The sequence below is a fragment of the Ptychodera flava genome, chromosome 9 (assembly GCF_041260155.1).
Source record: "Ptychodera flava strain L36383 chromosome 9, AS_Pfla_20210202, whole genome shotgun sequence".
In the NCBI taxonomy this organism is placed as follows: Eukaryota; Metazoa; Hemichordata; class Enteropneusta; family Ptychoderidae; genus Ptychodera; species Ptychodera flava.
The window spans coordinates 3,077,213-3,096,217 of NC_091936.1; the positions used below are offsets into that span (position 1 = coordinate 3,077,213).

General features: G+C 34.2%; 1 protein-coding gene across 4 annotated transcripts in view; it reads left to right on the forward strand.

Moving 5' to 3' along the window:
• Window positions 1–3,953: 3,953 nt before the first annotated feature.
• LOC139139762 (rap guanine nucleotide exchange factor 4-like) overlaps window positions 3,954–19,005 on the forward strand; it is a 93,208-nt gene continuing 78,156 nt past the window's right edge. For 3 of the 4 annotated variants that reach the window (XM_070708661.1, XM_070708664.1, XM_070708663.1), the window contains exon 1: window positions 4,017–4,198. In XM_070708661.1, coding sequence (XP_070564762.1) covers window positions 4,167–4,198 — 32 coding nt within the window. In that variant the 5' untranslated portion in view covers window positions 4,017–4,166. Of the gene's footprint in view, window positions 4,199–19,005 lie in introns of all 4 variants that reach the window. The other variant, XM_070708665.1, reaches the window with a different exon arrangement.

Below are 19,005 nucleotides of genomic sequence, written 5' to 3' on the forward strand. Positions count from 1 at the left end.
ATTTTCGTTATTTCATAGACACGTATTACAGGGCTGTGCACTATACAGATCCTAATATCCAACAAATGTAATCCTGACTCGCATTCTAACACAGACATTTTAAGTCCTTTGTCGTCGAGCGGCCGGTCGATGAATTTACATAAAATATCTGAACGTTGATAATAACCAAGCACCCTTTATTTCCAAGAATACAAAGATTTGCTCATGAATGTCTTCGCTATATTTGTATCATCAGGCAGAATGTATGAAAATTGTCGTGGGTTCCACCATTAAAACTTAAGAATGGTATTTTTGTTATTCCAGTTAATATGCAACAGGACAATTTGGTGGAATTTAATACGATTTGCAAGCAAAGTAGTATACACACATAGTACATGTAAACACAAAAGTCTTGATTTATTTGGATTAAGGTAGAACGCACCTCGGGGACAGACATTCGGACTCTCAAACTTTTACAATTCTCTTCTGATATACCGCATGTGGGGGTTCATTTTAAGCTCGTGGTGAAAGAAAACTTTTCACCGGCTTAGTTTTTCGAAATTCGAATTTTTTTATTTTTCTCCATAGAGTTAACACAGGGATGGCGGCCATTTTGAATTTTTAATATAGGTAAATCTTGGGTAATTTGTTTCTGTAGTACCAAAATTTGCACGGTGACCCCCTATTTTGAAAGATTTTGAAAGAGAATGATTGAAACATTCCTTGAGGAAAGTTAGAGCAAAAGTTTAAGTCTTTCACTTTCGAGGTGCATACTACCTTAAGTCTTCCAATTCCAAGCATTCCATCCCAACTTTGAACCACATTTATTTGTTGACTGCAATTAACTATTGTTTTGATGTCCACTTTATTGACGTCGACGATATACTTTCAACCGAGGGTTTCGAGTACATGTTATTCTTTTGATCGTCACGTTGTACATATTATGCAAAATATGACACACTAATAAAAGGTTTTCTACACATGCAAGAAATGACACCTCAGTGTAAGGTTTTCTGTGAAATCATTAGCAAAGAGTGAAGGTCTTGTACATACGTCACTGTCACGTCAGTGGGTTACTCTTGCGGAGCCAAATTATAATATAATTCTCTACAAATATATGGGATGCGACTATGATTGCAGAGAAACCAGGAAGGGGGCGGGCTATTGGCACAAAAAGGGTATATACAGTGTGTACATACGTATTGCTGTTTGCCCCCTCCTTTTATTACATCTTGTAGACTTTTCATTTGACCGGGGAAATGTTGGTAAAACTTGATTTTGATGATGGGGGGGGGGGCGCATCATGTTTTGGAAATGCTCAATAGAGTTGGTCATTGTGTTCTTGATTGTATAATATGTCTATAACAGCGTAAAATGCATCGTGCCAGCCACGAATTGTATCATTCAGTTGCAATTTTCGTCTTGCCTAACTTGAATATATCGGGTATATACATCGGAGATATCTAGATGTTTGTAAATCGAAAGGTTTTTTTTGCAAATTTAGTTTACTCTTCATAGTGAAATCTACAATTTTATATATAGCATGACAAAACATAATCCTTTTCTGTTTTTTCTACGAAAGCTCTGAATAAGAAATTCTACGTGAACTGTATTTCATAGTACACTGATAAATTCACACCAAGGAAAAACATCAAGATATTTTACATTCTCATTGATGCACCTCATCTATTTCTCCCAGTGTCAGGTTTTCAAGTAAAAGATGTGCTTTTCGTGGGTAAAATGATAATTGACCAAAGGTGGTTTTTGTCATAGCTATATCTTTCATGGTCTCAAAGAGAAAAGAAAAAGATACTTTCTTATAAAATCTTCTTATACTAGCTCTCCAAAGCTTGTAAGAAGATGTAATTGGAATTAAACAAAAAAGCTACTTTTCTTGGCTTCTGTCCGTGGTTTTGGTTATACAAGGGCGTGATTCACTTTTGTTAATCCTACTAATAGTTTCTTTTAAAGAGTTTCTGACCCTGTCATTAAAAGGTAACAGAGAAAACTAAGATTGAAAAAGTCTTATTCAATACCTTGAACCTAGTATAAAAGCAACTGTTAAAGTATGGTTTCAGGGTGTTGAAATTGTGCATAGTCACTGTAAATAAACCTTTATACATTAATTATCACGAAAAGACATTTAATTAAACTGGTAAACTGGAATTGTCTTTGTTCTTCTGTAAATGGAGAGTAGATTTATGTGTCAATATTTCTTTGTTATTTTTATTCTACATTATCAACTACAGAGTTTTTATGCTCCCTTAACCTTTCCACCATATGTATGTTTTCCTCTTTAGAGGCATCTCAATGATGATGAAAGGGTTACTGTTGAAAGAACCTGTATATGTATACCCAGCAAGTGAATTTTCAGTCCAGACCGAAATTCATGTACTGGCAAATAACACTGTGACAACACTTCATACATAGGAATGCTATGTTGACAACCTGAACTCTCAGCATTTCTGTCAGTAATATACAGAATAAAAATCGGGAGAAATTGTCAAAAGGTACAGCTACTGTCTCTTTATTATTACGCTTTACCAACAAATGAGTAAAGACTTTTTATCGCACGGGCTATGAACACTTGATAGTTAGTAAGTCTAATTATCCATTTATTGTAAGTTTTTTGGTTTATGTACTGCTATTCTTTTACATCAGTAATTGGCATCAATATTTAATTTTTGTGTGTGTATATATAATAATACAAGTTAAGATATATAATACCACAAGTTCATTCTTTGCTAAATGATAATTGTTATAAACTAATCCTGCTGATGTCATAGCTTCATCATTCATCTGACACCATCGATATCTTAGAGAACACATAATGATCCACTCTTTGCATTCATTTGCATGACGTTTATATGTACACCATTGCTGTACTTATTTCCGTTCGAGTGAAATTAAACTATATGACTACTTCTGATATATATATATATATATATATATATATATATATATATATATATATATATATATATATACAGCCATTTTTTGATGTCCGCAAAAAATAAAAAATCATCCCGGCCGAAGAAACTGACCAGTCCCTACGGATCTAACCAACACCAACGTACGATGATGGCAACACTTGAAACTCTCTGTGGTAAATATTTAATGTCAGTATTATGTAATGTCAACAGATGTTAACCACATAGATGGATACGGACTCATACAAACAAATATACATAAACAGAGACCAAAGCAAACGAATTACTCAAACTGTCCGTGTTCTCAAGTGGTCGAATCCGAAAGCAGCAAGGATCTGGAATCGGCTTTCCGCCTCACACTTGATTTGCGAGGAATATCGGCGCGGCAAATTTCATGCCAGGCTAGTCGCTGAAGCAGGCATAGACGTGTACTCGACTCAGCATGTTTAAACGTTTCTCATGTACTTTCGGCCAGTTATCCCGAGAAAATGAAAACTACAAAGGGGAATGAGAAGATTTGAATGGTATAACAATTTGCGCAAAATGGATTTTGAGGCTTCATCAAGTTAATATGTTATAGATATATAATTTTACATAGCCTTCAGAAGGAGAGAAACACATTGCCCATAGGAAATCGTTTATTTATCTTTTTGAGCAAGTCAAGTAACATTTGATGTGTGACTAACATAAGCTTATCCGCACTGATGAAGGTTTTGCAGTGTGACCCTCGATACAAAATTTAGACTTTTAGCCAGGGTGTATCTATTGCGGCCAACATCTTTATCCGTGAGCACACTGAAATATAGGCCTACATTTGAGACCTTGATGCAGTAATTTAGACGTCAAGACAATCGTGGCAGAAAAAAGTGAGTCGACGACTTTCGAGACAACATAATGGATGGAGAGAAGCTTGTCTCCACGGCTTGTCTCACTGTGTAGCATCTAATGGGCGGAGTCATACCTGTCAGTCATGTAAACCCCTTCATCACTAGCAGCGCGGTGTTTATCAGTGCAGTACGCAGAAACATCAGCCATCTGTCATTGTGAAGCGCGAAGCGAGGCCGTGATTGTGTACAGTGGTTTTCCTTAGGCAAGCGCTCTCCAGCTCTGGTTTCGAAGAAAATTACTGCGACTTGATAATTCCGTGTGCATACTGGCAGACATCTACACCATTTCATCGCAGATCAAGAGCACTACTCGGCACGGCTGACGTGTCTCGGGAGCGGATCGGAACAGTAAGAGCCTATAGCAGCGTAGATGGCCGAATGGATAACGTGTCTGGATAAACGGTGAGTTGATCAGAGAGCGGGATTTCAACGTTTTCAGCCTTTTACTCCATCACTCGTATCAGACGTTTTGAAGCTTCTAGTTTATTCTCATATGGTACATCTTAGAAGAACCAACGATAACAATCTGTTATGTGTACAGCTGCATTTGTCCGGTTCAAGTCGCCGAGCGACAACGGCACTTTAATATCGTGTTAAAATTACCGCCGTTTCAACTGTATCCGAGCGCTGAGCTGCGGCTTGGATCATCAAGTCCGGGAAATAGCAGGGAAATAGCTAGTTCCAAAAACAATTCGCGAATGTTGGCGTCTATCTGTATACACCGCACATACCGTGTATTCGTTATCATTCATTAATTATATAAGGTGCAAATATGATTCAAACGGTTTTTCCATCATTGCGTCTCCGTAAGTATTTAACGCAGTTTACGTCTTGATTTACAATACATATCCCCTTTTTACATCCATGGTTAATGTTAGCTGTTTTCATACATGTACCTTTCGCCGTGAAGCAGTTTTATCACTTAAAGCATAAACGGGTATACAAATTATGCTGCCATTCGAGTCCAGGGATTTACTTTGAGCTGTATGGGGATGTTAAGTTGACGCGTTATCAGTACTACGGACGGTGAAGAAATTTCACGACTCGAACAATACAGAACAATCAGCTCTATAAAAAAAAGACAAAACGTTAGCGACCTGGTGTTAACACACTGGAACGACTTGTAGACGTCCTTGTTATAGCTTGTACAAAGAATGAAGTCAGAAAGAGGAATAATATAACAAAAGACAAACCTGAGAGTGAATATATTAAACAGCACAGAAACAGACTGGGGTGAATTTGACCATTTATAGCATGTAGGTGTAGTTTTCAGCGTCCATTCGCCCATGCGGATATATTAAAATTTTGTAAATATAACTGTAGCGTCCCTGTCAGTGGTCTGTTTGCCTATACGAATTTACGTCTTCAAACAGTCAAGTAAATTTTATCAGTTGCATTATCTTTGTTTTAATGGGTCATTGGTAAATTCTGAATCGCATAGCTGGTGGAGAAATGATGCAATTATCTGTGTTTCTCGCAAAATTGACCGCCAGACGAAGATTTTGGGCACATTCCACCTTTTTCATCATTCTTGAATGCTTGCTTGGTCGATTAGGAATTTAGGGTATCTTTTATGTGTTTCCAGCTTATTATACTCCATGTATACCACCAGCATTAGTGTCTCCACAATTCCTTGTCAATTAAAAATATTGTCTTCTTTGAAGAAGTAATCAGTCTGATGTTGCTATGATCAGGGATGTATCTCGATTTATGTGAAATATCTAGTAAACCATTTTATGAGTTCCTAATGGCATAACTAAAGGAATAATAAAATGTACAAAAATACTTTCATATTCAGTCTTTGATAAAGAAGAAAACAGCAAAGTATAATAAAACTTCATGAAGTATGGTACAGCATGGAGATGAAGAAGACACTGAGGTCAAAGGTCAAGCAATATCTCAGTAATTATTAAAATTGCTTGAAATCTCTTTACACACCTCGCATTACATTGTTTAGTACAAAATAAAAACAATAAAAAGTACAACCACATATAAAGCAAAAAAGAGAGAAACACCAGAATAAAACTACAGAACTAACAAAAGGAAGCCATATACATTTCACTGTAAACATTTATTGGGTTACTATGGAAGCTTACCTAGGGGATATTATGTATGATCAGATAAATGATGATCAATAGAAATAAAAAAACAATGACTCTCATTTTGTTTCATATTTTGTTTCATATTTTTACCGTATATGATATATTTACTCACCGAGTGGTAGGTGTAGGCGAGTAATTCACGGTTTCTATGTTTGAATGTAGCTCTCAGTAAATGTTTGCAACATATCTGAATATGAACCTCCTTGGTATGAATTTCAATCATCTTACAGAAAATAACTGATTTTCTGTAAGATGATTGAACCTCTTTTGTATGAATTTCAATCTTCTTGCAGAAAATAACTGATTTTCTCGAAAAAGGCAATGTTCATGCTGTCTTTTGGACCACAAAAAGCTTCCAAAAGTTAATAATCATTAGTTTACATTCATAAGTTTTGGCTGTTCACTGAAAGACATTGACTATAACAATTAACCTTTTCAATACCTCTGTCACCTCAATCACCTTCAGTTTCCCATCCTATGTGTTTCCTGCATCAATGCATATCAGAGTAATTACCATAGCATGTCTCACTGGTCAGAGACAGAAAGATTTATAGTAGTTTGAAAACAGTGCTTTATCACAGAATTGCCTTGGTTGAGTTTCCTCAAGCCTGCTATGTCAAGTGGTAGACAGATACTGTTTCTAACAATTTCATGTCAACTCTAAAACTGTCAACTTTCATGCAGGCATTGGTTTGTTTCATGTCTGATTCATTTATTTCTATATGATGTAAGGAAATGCTTTGATGTACAAGTAATCAAGGTTTGGATCTATTGTCTATGATCTGATCTGATGCAAGTCTTTCTGAATAATTACAAAAAAAGGTGATGTGACTTGAAACTTTCAAACAATGAGATATAGCACAAATATTGTAATACAACATATAAGGATTTTAAAAAAATATTTGCATATATCCTGATGACAGGAAAGGATACTCTTTACTCAGACTCTGTAATCATCCGATACTTCTCCCCCTGCATTTTTGTCCAAATCTAAATCAGTCTTTCTTTTGATTTTGACAGAAATCTCTTTAAATTTCAGAAATTAGACATTAAATTTGAAGAATTATTTGTATAAGATGAGTAATAAAAGTGAGTTATGTTTGTTTTTATCTCATCACATTATTTTTGTCAAGGTATTCAAAACAAGATTTCCAGGTTGACTGCCTACAACAAATTGAAAAGCATGATTAATCATATTTCAGAACAATTATTATTTTAAAAGGTCTGACCTGCACCCTTCATTTATTTTGACATTTCTCTGCATGATTTATGGCACAGGTATCGATGGTGCACCTGAGCCTTGGATTATGTTGTCTGTGTAAATAAATTGATCATGTAGAATGTGGCAGCTTAATTTCTACACTAATTATGCTACACATACACAGGCAATGTTGTTACGCTTGATCATCAAATATACAATCTACTGCCTCTTTAATCAAACATTTTTGCCCTAATGCTCTTTTTAAGGTACATATCAAGGTTTGGCTGATAAACTTTTGATTTTTTTATAACAAGTTGTTGTTAATTTGTCTTTTTCTTTTGCGTAACCTAGGTTTTGGTAACCCAAACAATTCTTGTTTGATAGCATGTTCAAGTCACAAATCTCTATTCAGTGTTGTACAGTTCATTGATGTACAATTTAATATTGATAATAAAATTTCTGAATGGTTTCCACTTTTAGAAACACACACTTTAATGTGATAAATTCATAATATCAGGTGATTTTTTTTAGTCTTTTAATTGAAAAGAAATACATTTGGATTCAATTTGAGATCATTTAACCATCACTAATATTAAATATGTCCGTCAGCAGTAGCTGGTGTTTTCCGTTGTCATTTTAGTGTCTTTTAATATTCTAATAGACCATTAATATTATTCATTGAATAATTAAGTTTTAGATTCTACCACAGGAAATCAAATTGTATCAGCGTTTTGCTTTACAGAATGTAATTCTGTGAGAAAATCATGATTTCTATGAATTAAAGTGGTCTACAAGACCCTACCTTTATATTTTGATTGATGTGTACATGATCCTCATACAGCTATATTTTTGCCACGATAAAATATTATTGTTAAATAGACCATTTCCATTGAAAATGTGTTTTGTCATGACATGTAATGCCATTTTACTTCTGTTTAGGTTTTGTATTTAGAATGGACCAAAAAATATTTGATGGTGAATTGAAGATATAATAACTTAAAGTCTTTAAAAAACTGAACATACAAAGATACAATGGACTATTTCACGTTTCATTCCAAGCTATGATAGCAAAAAAGGTGAATAAGTCAATTTAAACAATGTTAAAATTTGCTTTTTATACAATTCTACCAGCTGATGACCAACACAAATTCGTATATCATTTATTTAAATCAAGACAGTACTGTAAGATGTATCATTAACTGTTGTTGTCCTCTACAATATTAACAAAGACCATTGACAATGATATATTGCATGTGATAGCTGATGAGAATACAAATCATCCCTAAGGTTCATATGATTATCTTGATGTTTTCTGCTTTGTTGTTCTGACATTGATTAGAAGTAATTGTATGCCACAAGTGTATTATTTCATGAATACAAATGATAAAACTTGAAATATACATGTACATGTATGTCATCAAGAGTCATTCTAACCTGTCAAATTGTTTATCTATTTTGGTGTATGCCATTCATATCAGAAATGCCAACATTTTAGCCAGGGGATGAAACTCTTTTTCTTTATCTTCAAGGGCTGATGTTTATAATTGTGCATTATATTATAGTAAATACTGACACTATCTCTTGTACTTAATGACCTTTGATAAGATAAGCATGCAGCACCAGGTGTTGTATTTCTTATCATCATTTGCCAGTCTCTAGGGTGCTTACGTCACCATCAAATGTCAAATGAAATAAAGCCATGGATCACAATCAGTGTATTCATCCTAGATTAGCATTTCCTCTGCAGAATTCAACATCTGTAATCTACAGATGGAAGTTATCTTTTGTTATTTTGTAAGGAGGAAGAAAGATCGGAACCCTTCCGGAAAATAAAAACAACAACAGGTGTCAGCTGCTCTTATTACAGTTGGCACAAAAAACTGAACAATCATTATGTGTGTCTTTCATAAAAATTTTGGCAAATTTATTTCTTCTCTATAATTCAATCTTTGTTCTTGCCTTTTGGAGGGTGGAGATCCAGTTCATCTTGTCGTTAATATTGGATGAACTCAGTAACTTTACTGCAGTGTAAGAAATGGCAATGTGAACTTATTGGTATAGATACAGCAGTTATTGCTAGAATAATCCTGTTATTCAGATAAACAATGGAAGTACTATTAGAGTAGCATGTCAACTGTCAAGATGATTTGAAAGAAGTAGGAATTCACCCACTGAAAAACTACCATTTTTGTTTTAAATTCAGTCACTTTTTTCCCACTGTGTGACTCTCGGTGCAACAGACAATTCATAGTAAATATATATTTGATTACTTATTTAATGATGGTCGTTGTATTCATCTAATGGGTTTTTGTCATCAAAATGTTAATTTGTTTTTTTAATGTGAGCATTCTCTGACTACATCATGACAAATTCTGGATAATATTTTGCTTAGACTAAAAAGTAAAAATAGCAGAAATAACAAACAGAGATGTCAAATGTGTGTCTTATCCCTTAGTTGCTTAAACTAGAAAACTAGATAAATCATATGTATGATCCCGTTGAAATATTACTTATCTTCTCTATGACGTTTTAAAAATGTGATCAGAGACGTCAGTGTACCTGCACTCATTCATGAAATACTCAAAGCATCACTTTTCTTGTGTTTTGGACAATATTTCTATTTTAAATGTGCAATAAAGTTACATTAATTACACATCTTAGACCTCATTACTTATGATGAGTGTGGAGAGGATTTGTTTCTGCTTTCCAACTACTCAAGACCTTTCATGACTTCCAAGGAATAATGATCCATAATTTTCACATGAAAATGGTATTTTTAACACCTTTTAACCGTTTTACTTTTAGTGGTCAATCTTTGACTGTTTGACTATCATCAATGTGCAAATCTTAAGAATCAATAATAAAAGGTTCCTTTTTCAGAGGAGTTAAGCTATCATTCCAGTGGGCCACTGAATTTTACTGCACAGAGATAAATTGTCTGTCATTGTCACTATCATAATCTGAACTAGGAGTATGAATGCATTATGAATCAAATAAGCATAAAGTGCGCTACTAGGTAGAGATGTAATGCCATACTTCTAGTGGACTCCCTAGGTTAGTATCAATTAGAATGATTGAATCTGTGTATTATCTTAAATTAAGTGAACAGGCACTGTTTGATTGCGTTGTTTAATAATAACTTTAGCAGGGTTGTATGACTGAAGTGCCAGACCTTTATGTCATTGAGCACTTGTACCACTACACTACTATAAAACGTGCAGCAGAGGCACAAAGGCTGAATTTATTATATCTGATGGATTCTCTAATTATTTGTGAAATGAGAAAATTTTTACATAGTTGTGTTGAAACTGAAGCATGATATTGTAATTTGATTGCCATCAGCTTCATTTACAGTAAAAGATAAAACTATCAACGCATGACTTCATTGCCGTCAGTATGCAACCTGCCATGCAGAATTTCAAAATATCATTGTATATAGTAACGAACCTTAACAATTGAAAGTAGACTCAAGTAAATTTGAACTAAGGTTTAATAGTAAAGTGTCAAACTAGAAAATGATATATTTAGAGAAGAACAGCAACAACTTAAAAGAAGATGAAATGCTTGTATCAGTAGAATGCTTCATGTTTGAACAGTTACTGAAAACTGAGCAATGTAAAATTTCCTTTTCCTCATGAAAGGTGAAGTAACAATGCAACTGTTAGAAAGTCAAAGTCAGGCTTTGACTTTCTTCATTTATTTAATTACAAATGGACACGGCATCCCGGCAAGTGATGTTAGACATGCAGTTATTGACTATTGTGCCAGCGCTGGCGTCAAGGCATCCCTTTTGGCTTTGGTGGCCGGAAGGAGGGAAATTGTTTCATGATTGGTGAATTCTCATTTTCTTGAGTTTGGTGTTCAGTTTTCACTCTGATCAAAAACTCGGTACTCAGTGTTGATCGGTGGTATCAGTGAGAATGTTTGAAATGCTGGAATGGTTGTCAATAGAAACGAGCCTCTAGAAACAGTGTCCTGGCATTGTTAGACTGGGATATATTTTTCTGGCCTGTAGTCGTGCTGATTTGCTAAGTTCCAACATAAGCCTTATTCTTGGTTTCCACATAGTTTTTGGGAATTTATTGATTAATTTTATCCAGAATTTATGTAACTCAAGCCAGAAATGTATGCCTGTATGTGAACAAAGTCTGCTGGTATGTGTATGTGATATATTACCATTCAACACACAAATAATGTGAGGGCGCTTTTCCCATAGCATTATGCAGAGACTCAGACATGACTTAAGGTCCATATATATAAAGCATTTCATGGTTAAAATACTATCATGAATAAATTATATGTATCAAGGGTTTCCTGTATTTCATATTACATCAATAACATTTGATTGATTTTATTCATATAGTTCAACCTTTGATCTTTCACCGAAAACGTTATGTGAGTTAAATGGTGTTTATTTTTTAAAATGATTTGTAAATCTCATTCTTTGGATATACTTTGCATATGTAATAATATTGATTGAAAGATATGAAACAATATTTTGAGTTGAATTAGGTGATACGACATTGTACAATATAATCATTAGCTTGATATCCATGGCAACAATGGTGACCTTCATGATAGATTATTGACTTCTAAAATCTCAAAAAAATGAAAGAAATGCAATCATTCTGAACAAAATATGATACATTGTATGCTTGCATTAATGTTTGAACAACTTGATTGACTGAGGATATAAACCAATTGTCCTGTATCTAGGCCCTTAGAAAATCTGTAGTTAAATTTACATTACACTCACTGTCACAAAGTTACAATTACAACAAATGATGCTTAGAAAGTTGCAATATTTTTTAGAAACTTTGCAATTGTTAATGTGTCCATCTTACATCTTTGAACAAAAAACCTTCAATGCTGAAATTATCCATTTACAAAAACAAAATATCATTTAAGAAGTGGTAAAACTGTTGAATTTGCTGTTGATTTTCACATTTTATCATTGTTACAAATGGTGTCGAATCATATATGAAATATTTCATGAGATGTTGAAATTCATCCATAATTATTGTCAAATAGACATCATTTGCCTGTAGATTTCACATGAATTGAGTGCCACTTGCTGAAAAATTTAAACTCAGGAACCTAATGTTTTTAGCAACATCCATCATATTTCACATTTCAGTTTTACCAAACTGAAACATAGCATTGTATCAGTCAATATTCTGTAATTCTTCATTCCATGTATTGTATTGATGGTAGTCAGTTAGATTTCAACCACAAGCACCAGATTCACATTCAGCTTTACATCAACTATAGTTATTCAAATTTCACTTCTTCTATTCTTTGTAAATGTGAAAAAAGGATTCAATTTATGCTTCTCATAGTGTTGTAAACAACAGTTTACCCAATCAGAACTGGGGGTGCGACACAAGTAGCCAGTGAGAAGTCGATGACATCATCCTGCATCAAATGTGATAACAAAAGTAGGAACTTGGTACATATCAGTCTGCCATACTTCATATGTCAAAACTGTCATACTTGGTATCATTTTGTTTGTGTTTTCTGTTGTAATTATCATAAATAATAATAATAGAGCTCAATCATGAGGGTGCAAACACTTCATACTCTAGGTATTTACATTTAAGTGTATTCTGCTATTTCGGCACATGCTACACGCTTCTGCAGGGATGGCCACAGAATACACTGCAAGCCTTGCACTAGTTGACTAGTTTGTTGCCATGGAGTTCTGTCATATTATTTAATCTAACTGAAGGTTAATGGGAACCACTGAAGGCTTAGATGAAAATTTGTGGCACCTAGAAATCCATTTAGAACTTGTTTCAGACTCAGAGGGATGTATTTAGCTCATAGTTACCATGAATAATTTGGTACTTGAAACTTTCACAATTTGACATCCATGTCACTTTACTGAGACTTCTAGGTATCTCTACAATTTTATTGAATAGTTCAGATTGTAGACTTGCGTTTCATGGCTTTGAATTTGTGAAATGAGAGAAATTGCAGGCTGCAGAATTATTCCTGATGAAGGTGATCCATTGCAAATAATCAGTGTTACACTGAGTTTAGACAGTCTCTGTCTTGAGCATCATTTTCTGTTCATCACAGAAATTATTAATTTCCATGCGTCAGGTTTTATGCTGTCAATATCCAATGAATGTAACAACAGTGAAACTGTGGAAAGATTAATTTTGATTTCTACAGATGAGATTTTATGCCAGGATTGCAGTTGTGTACTTCAAAGATAAGCAGCTTTTAGTTTCAAACCATATTGTCCAAGACAATCTCTGAACAAAGAAAGGATATTACTTTATATTGGCATAATTGCATATGTTCTTACTATTTTATAAAAGTCTGATAGTGGCTTGTAGTGTGTATGGACAATTAGGGGTCCTATGTTATTAACAATAATAAGAAAAATTTGCACTCTCTAAATGAAAAAATATGATTTTAAGATATATGGTCATCTAATGAGATCTTGAATATTCTGTGTATGATGAATTTTGGTCAGTTCATTGACTTTGTGTAGAAAATCTGCTCAAATATGCCTTTCAGATAGCCTATTAATTTTGTTTGCAAGCTCCATGGGCTGTTGTAACACTGATTTTTTTTTCAAGTTCCAATGAAAGATATTTTGATCATTTTTTTTCAAAAACTCGTTGTGAGAAATGAATCCATGCGTGATTGTTTCAAAATTATGTGTTCAGGTCCTTAGAATATTCTCATTTCAATCAAGTATGACAAATTTAACAGTATTGTAGTTGGGATATTTTTGTCTTGTCTCATTAAAATATCTTTGTAAGAATCTCCAAGGCCACCTCCCATAAAATTCGGTTTGCATATATTGTTCAGAAATGATGGGGAACACATTTGTTCAAACTATATAAAATAGAAATGCCATCTTTTAATAAAGAAACTGTGGCATTAAAATACAAGATACACGCATGTATTGACTGCGGTATGATCAATTACAACATTGTGGGATCAAAGTGTCATTTACAATTTTTTATGGATATAGAAAACAATATTAAAATAGTGCCACGATGGTACAGTAATTTAGAGACAGAGAAAGGTAAGACAAATATTGAAGCTTAGTAATAGAGTTCATTTGTTTTCCATTTCAACTCTCCTGTGGCCTTTTGCTTGTCCAACTTTATTTGCTTGTTACTGTGGAGTTGCCATGGCAACTTGTAGAAGAGAAATCTGAAACACTGCAGAGAAAGGTTATGAGGATCACTTTAATACGCAAACTTCTCATCAGTCACTGCTGTAATTGCAATTTTCCAGCTGTATCACTCCCAATAGCTTCTTTGTGCTCTAGGAATGCATGTGTGCACAGTCATAATGGACAGGCATTAGCCATAGTGAAATTTTACATTGCACATGTGAAAAGAATAGTGACAATAAATGATTATGTGTTCTCACAGGAAACTCAAGGACAGAAAGTAATTTATATCGTAACATTTTTTAAGATTCTGAAAGCTTTTGAAATGTATGCCATGCTCTTGCAAATTCAAGTTGAAATTATCTGTATCACAATTTTCTGTTATGTGTACCCTGTAGTCTATTCTAATTAATCAGCACTATCAACTTAATTCTTGTAAGGCAAAACAGCAGTTCAGTCACAAGCAATTCATTACATTTGTTGACATTTTAGTTTTCTCAATGTCGTTTCATTTTTAAAATGTAATTACCTGAGTGTAGATAACCAATGCCAATCACAGTGATTTTTCCCAAGGTTCAAACCTGCATAATGGCGGTATTGGTATGTTTCATCATGGAGCCAATTTTAGCTCCATGGTTTCATAAGGACAGTCATACCTGAATGGTATTTTCCATGATGACAGTCATACCTGAATGGTATTTTAGCTCCATGGTTTCATAAGGACAGTCATACCTGAATGGTATGTTCCATGATGACAGTCATAACTGAACAGTATGTTCCATAATCTGAACGGTATGTTCCATGATGAGTCATACCTGAATGGTATGTTCCATAATGATAGTCATACCTGAATGGTATGTTCCATAATGACAGTTGTACATGAAATGGTATGTTCCATAACTCGGCCCTATTGCCTAGTGTACATGAAGATTCCAATTTTGTCATGGAAACTGATAGGTGTGTACCAGACTTTGACAAATCATTTGTGCAAATAAGTCTTCTCACTGTCAACATACACTAGATCTATACACCTTGTCAAAACAATACTGCAGCTAGTGTAGTAGATTGTACTGGTAAAGGCCAAACACTTCTGGTTTCAAAGCTATTGCTGAGAATGTTGGCTTTGTCCATTCAGCAATGTTTGAGAATCAAAGCATAAATAAATCCTGACTGGATTTGAAATACTGAGTGTTACTAAATGTCAGAAGACACTAGTCAATAATTGGTCTCCTTGACATTGTGCCTGCAGCTAAAATCAATTTCAACACTTTTTAGCACTTATGGGTGATGTGCATGTTGTTGTGTGTTGTTACCAGAACTTTCCTATACTTAAATGTCTGTATTTCTGAAAGTTTGAATTGTGTTAAAGAAAGAGACGTGACCAGATTTTCTGAAAAATTCAACTTGTGTATGAGAGGCAATAGAAGTATGATTGTTTGGTATAGCGATGTGTATTGATGCCTGCAGTGGATAGAAGTCTTCAGTGCCATATGCTCACTCAGATACAAATGACGTGTGTTGCAACAAAATTGTTTATGACGATATCTTGCCAAAGGTTGAGCCACATTCCTTCTTGGCATCTGAATGTACTAATATTGATGGCTTTCTACACTCTTAGCATTAACCAGTGTTAGCTGATTTATTTTTTGTATCCCTACAGCTAGTGTATCTACAATAATGTCTGTGTAATGCATTACTGTGAATACACTGACAATGTACAGTACCACAATACGCCTCAGGCATTATCACGATCTGAATTCATTTCCACACAACTGATATTATACTTACACTGTTGGTAGACAAAAACAGAAATGGAAAAAAGAAATCCATTGAAGTGTTCATATTTAAAGGTTGCCTTTAATGGTGAAGTTGACGGGAAGATCAGGTTCCTACACTAGCTACACCTGATTGGCTGTCGTCATGGCAACAAGATGGTCAGTGTAGGTAATTTAGTTTTGAAACAAAATTCAATGTGGTGGAAGCAGTATGTTGAAGGTTAAACACATACGGTATATCACAGTGACTCTTCAATTAACAGTTTGACTAGATATTGTGGCAAATATTTATTTGAAAACCATGTGTGGCAATTGAAATTGTAATATTTCATTAAACAACTAGACACTAATTAAAGATTTACTCTTTTTTTCTTCTGAGAGTTGAACAGGTATATGTAACAGGGATTTGAAAGAAAATGTATAATTCAAGATTTTATAAGACTGAAGTGTTTGTTTCATTCAAGGTGCATATCATTAGTTTGTGTGAATGAAATGTTGAACACATCATTCCTGTCAATTCTGTGATGTGAGACATTTTCATGACTTGATACTTTTTTACCCAAATAGGGATTTTTTGTTGTTTGCAATTATGTAATAATTTTTGCCCTACATGTAGTTTATATCATTACAAGTGAGATCGGTCCACGTATAATAAATTTCAGATTTGTACAAAATTTTACACCACAGTACTGCCACAGATGTCTGCTTGCTACAAGCTGAACTTGTCTGACAAGGTAAAAGCAAGCAAATCATTCCGAGTTTACCTTATCAAAAGTTGATTATGAAGCTGTCATATAAAAGTCACATTGGGACATGAAACCTAGCAAATGATATCCAATGGTGTCTGCCTCATTACTCTTTCAGTATTGCTGGGATCAGGAGAAATTTTTCAATTTGGAAACGCTAAATCTACCACAGAGATGATGGATTGAAAGGATTAAGTTTTGACTTGATGCCATGATAAATGAAAGCACCAACCAGCTTTGATAATGCCTTCCCAGCTGTGATGCAGTATCATTTACCTCATAGAGAGTGTGCAACCAACTGTGACCCTGAGTGCAGTTAGGATAGCTCACTGCATGGTCATTAGACACAAATATTCCATCAGTCTAGCTGCCTAATGCTCTGACTTCATTCAGCTTAATTTTTCTTGATACCTTTTGTTCAAAAGCAATGTAACGTCACATTTTTTTTTAATTCCATATATGGATAGACATTCACCTAACCTACATAATTTGCCTCCTTAGCTGTTTCCAGGATAGACAGACTGACAGAATTTGTCTGAAGCTGTAAGATTTAGTCTTAATTTTGTATTTATCCGCAACTATATTAATGCCTGTTCCAACTTATTGTACACAGGTACATGTATTCAGTTTTCAGTGATAATGTCAACCTTTAACTACCAACAATTAATAAATGAACAGACAACTGTTTGAACAAAATACTGTCAATGTTTTCTTTCAACAAAAGAAAACCTTCAACAATTTGACATGTCAGAAGATTCTCTGCAAGTGTAAGCTTGCAGTCTGTTTACTCTGTAGTACCGGTATATCGGAATGGATGTTTTTTACCAATCATGGAATAATTCAATAGAAATGATTGATTTACTTTCATAAACAAAAAGGAGTTTATTTTATTCAATTTCCAGTACATCAAGCACAGTCACACAGTGTTCTCTAAACTACATCAGACACAGTATGTCCTCTTAGATACATTGAAAGTTTTCTCTCATGCAAGAAAATTTGACATCAAACATAATGTACTTGGTGTATGTAGGGTAAGGCAGATGCAAAGAATTTTCGATTTCAATGACTTGATGAATTTGAGAAGGTTCACTGCCTGTGCAAAATAACACCAGACAGCTCTTTTTGTAAATTTTTCAACTTGAAACTTCTCTTTTTCAAGTCAAATAATGAAAGTTTCATCACACTTTGCCAAGTATCCAAATTGTCTTTATCATTAGCTTAGGAGAATCTATCAAGTTATGATGAAGACAGTGATTTGCTAATAACACTGGTTACATTTTATGAGTTTGTGAATCCTAAATGGACAAGAAAAAACTGCTGTAAATTATCAAGATGTAACTGTTAAATTTTAAAATATCCACTGCAGCATTAGTGCCTGCATATAGAATTCTATGTTATCACCATAGCAACACAGCCATTATAATGTTGTGATCATACTGAATGTCCATACGTTGCGTTGTGTTTACTTTGTGTATACTGATATCAGAAGAAGATAATACCATTGTGGAATTGTAACAGACAGATATTTATTACATGGTATTCTTTGAGCAAAAATACACTTCAGGTAAAAGGTATCATGTCATCAGAACATTCATCATAAATTACTTTTCCTCTGAGAAGGTACTGATCCGAAAGCCATCCCAGTCAGCGTAGAAATCAGATGTCATTTTCCTGAACATTTAACACTCAGTCTGGTATATGTCACAAAAATCAACAGCTCTATGCAAAATGTACATTAAGAATAACACAAAAAATACTACATGGAATCTCTATGCTAATTTGACTGTTATCAAACATGGTCACAAGCAAACAATTTTCAAGGAAATGTGAAAAAAATTAGTGCAATTTAACTTAACTAGTCTGTAATTTCCGGAATAATTTCACAGATAATGATGCAGTGTTCCATTTTGTCAGAGGAAATTTGAGAAACACTTGACACATAATAATGTACTGTGTGTAAATCTGTAACTAAAAACAAACCACTACAGTCACTCCTAATTATGTTCAGTCTGACCAGTGGATACAAATAAAATATTGCAACCAAATATTAATGCATCTGAAGAGTGTTAACTGTGCCTCAAAGATGATTAATTTTGAATGAAAAGGAATAAAAGGGAATGCTTTTACTGCTGTATGGCAACTACACGTCACAATTTTATAACTCTACCTACAAATTGCATTGGTGTTCAGTACATGTGTAAATTTTTCTTCTTCACCATCTGTGTGTATATAACAATAACTCTCTCT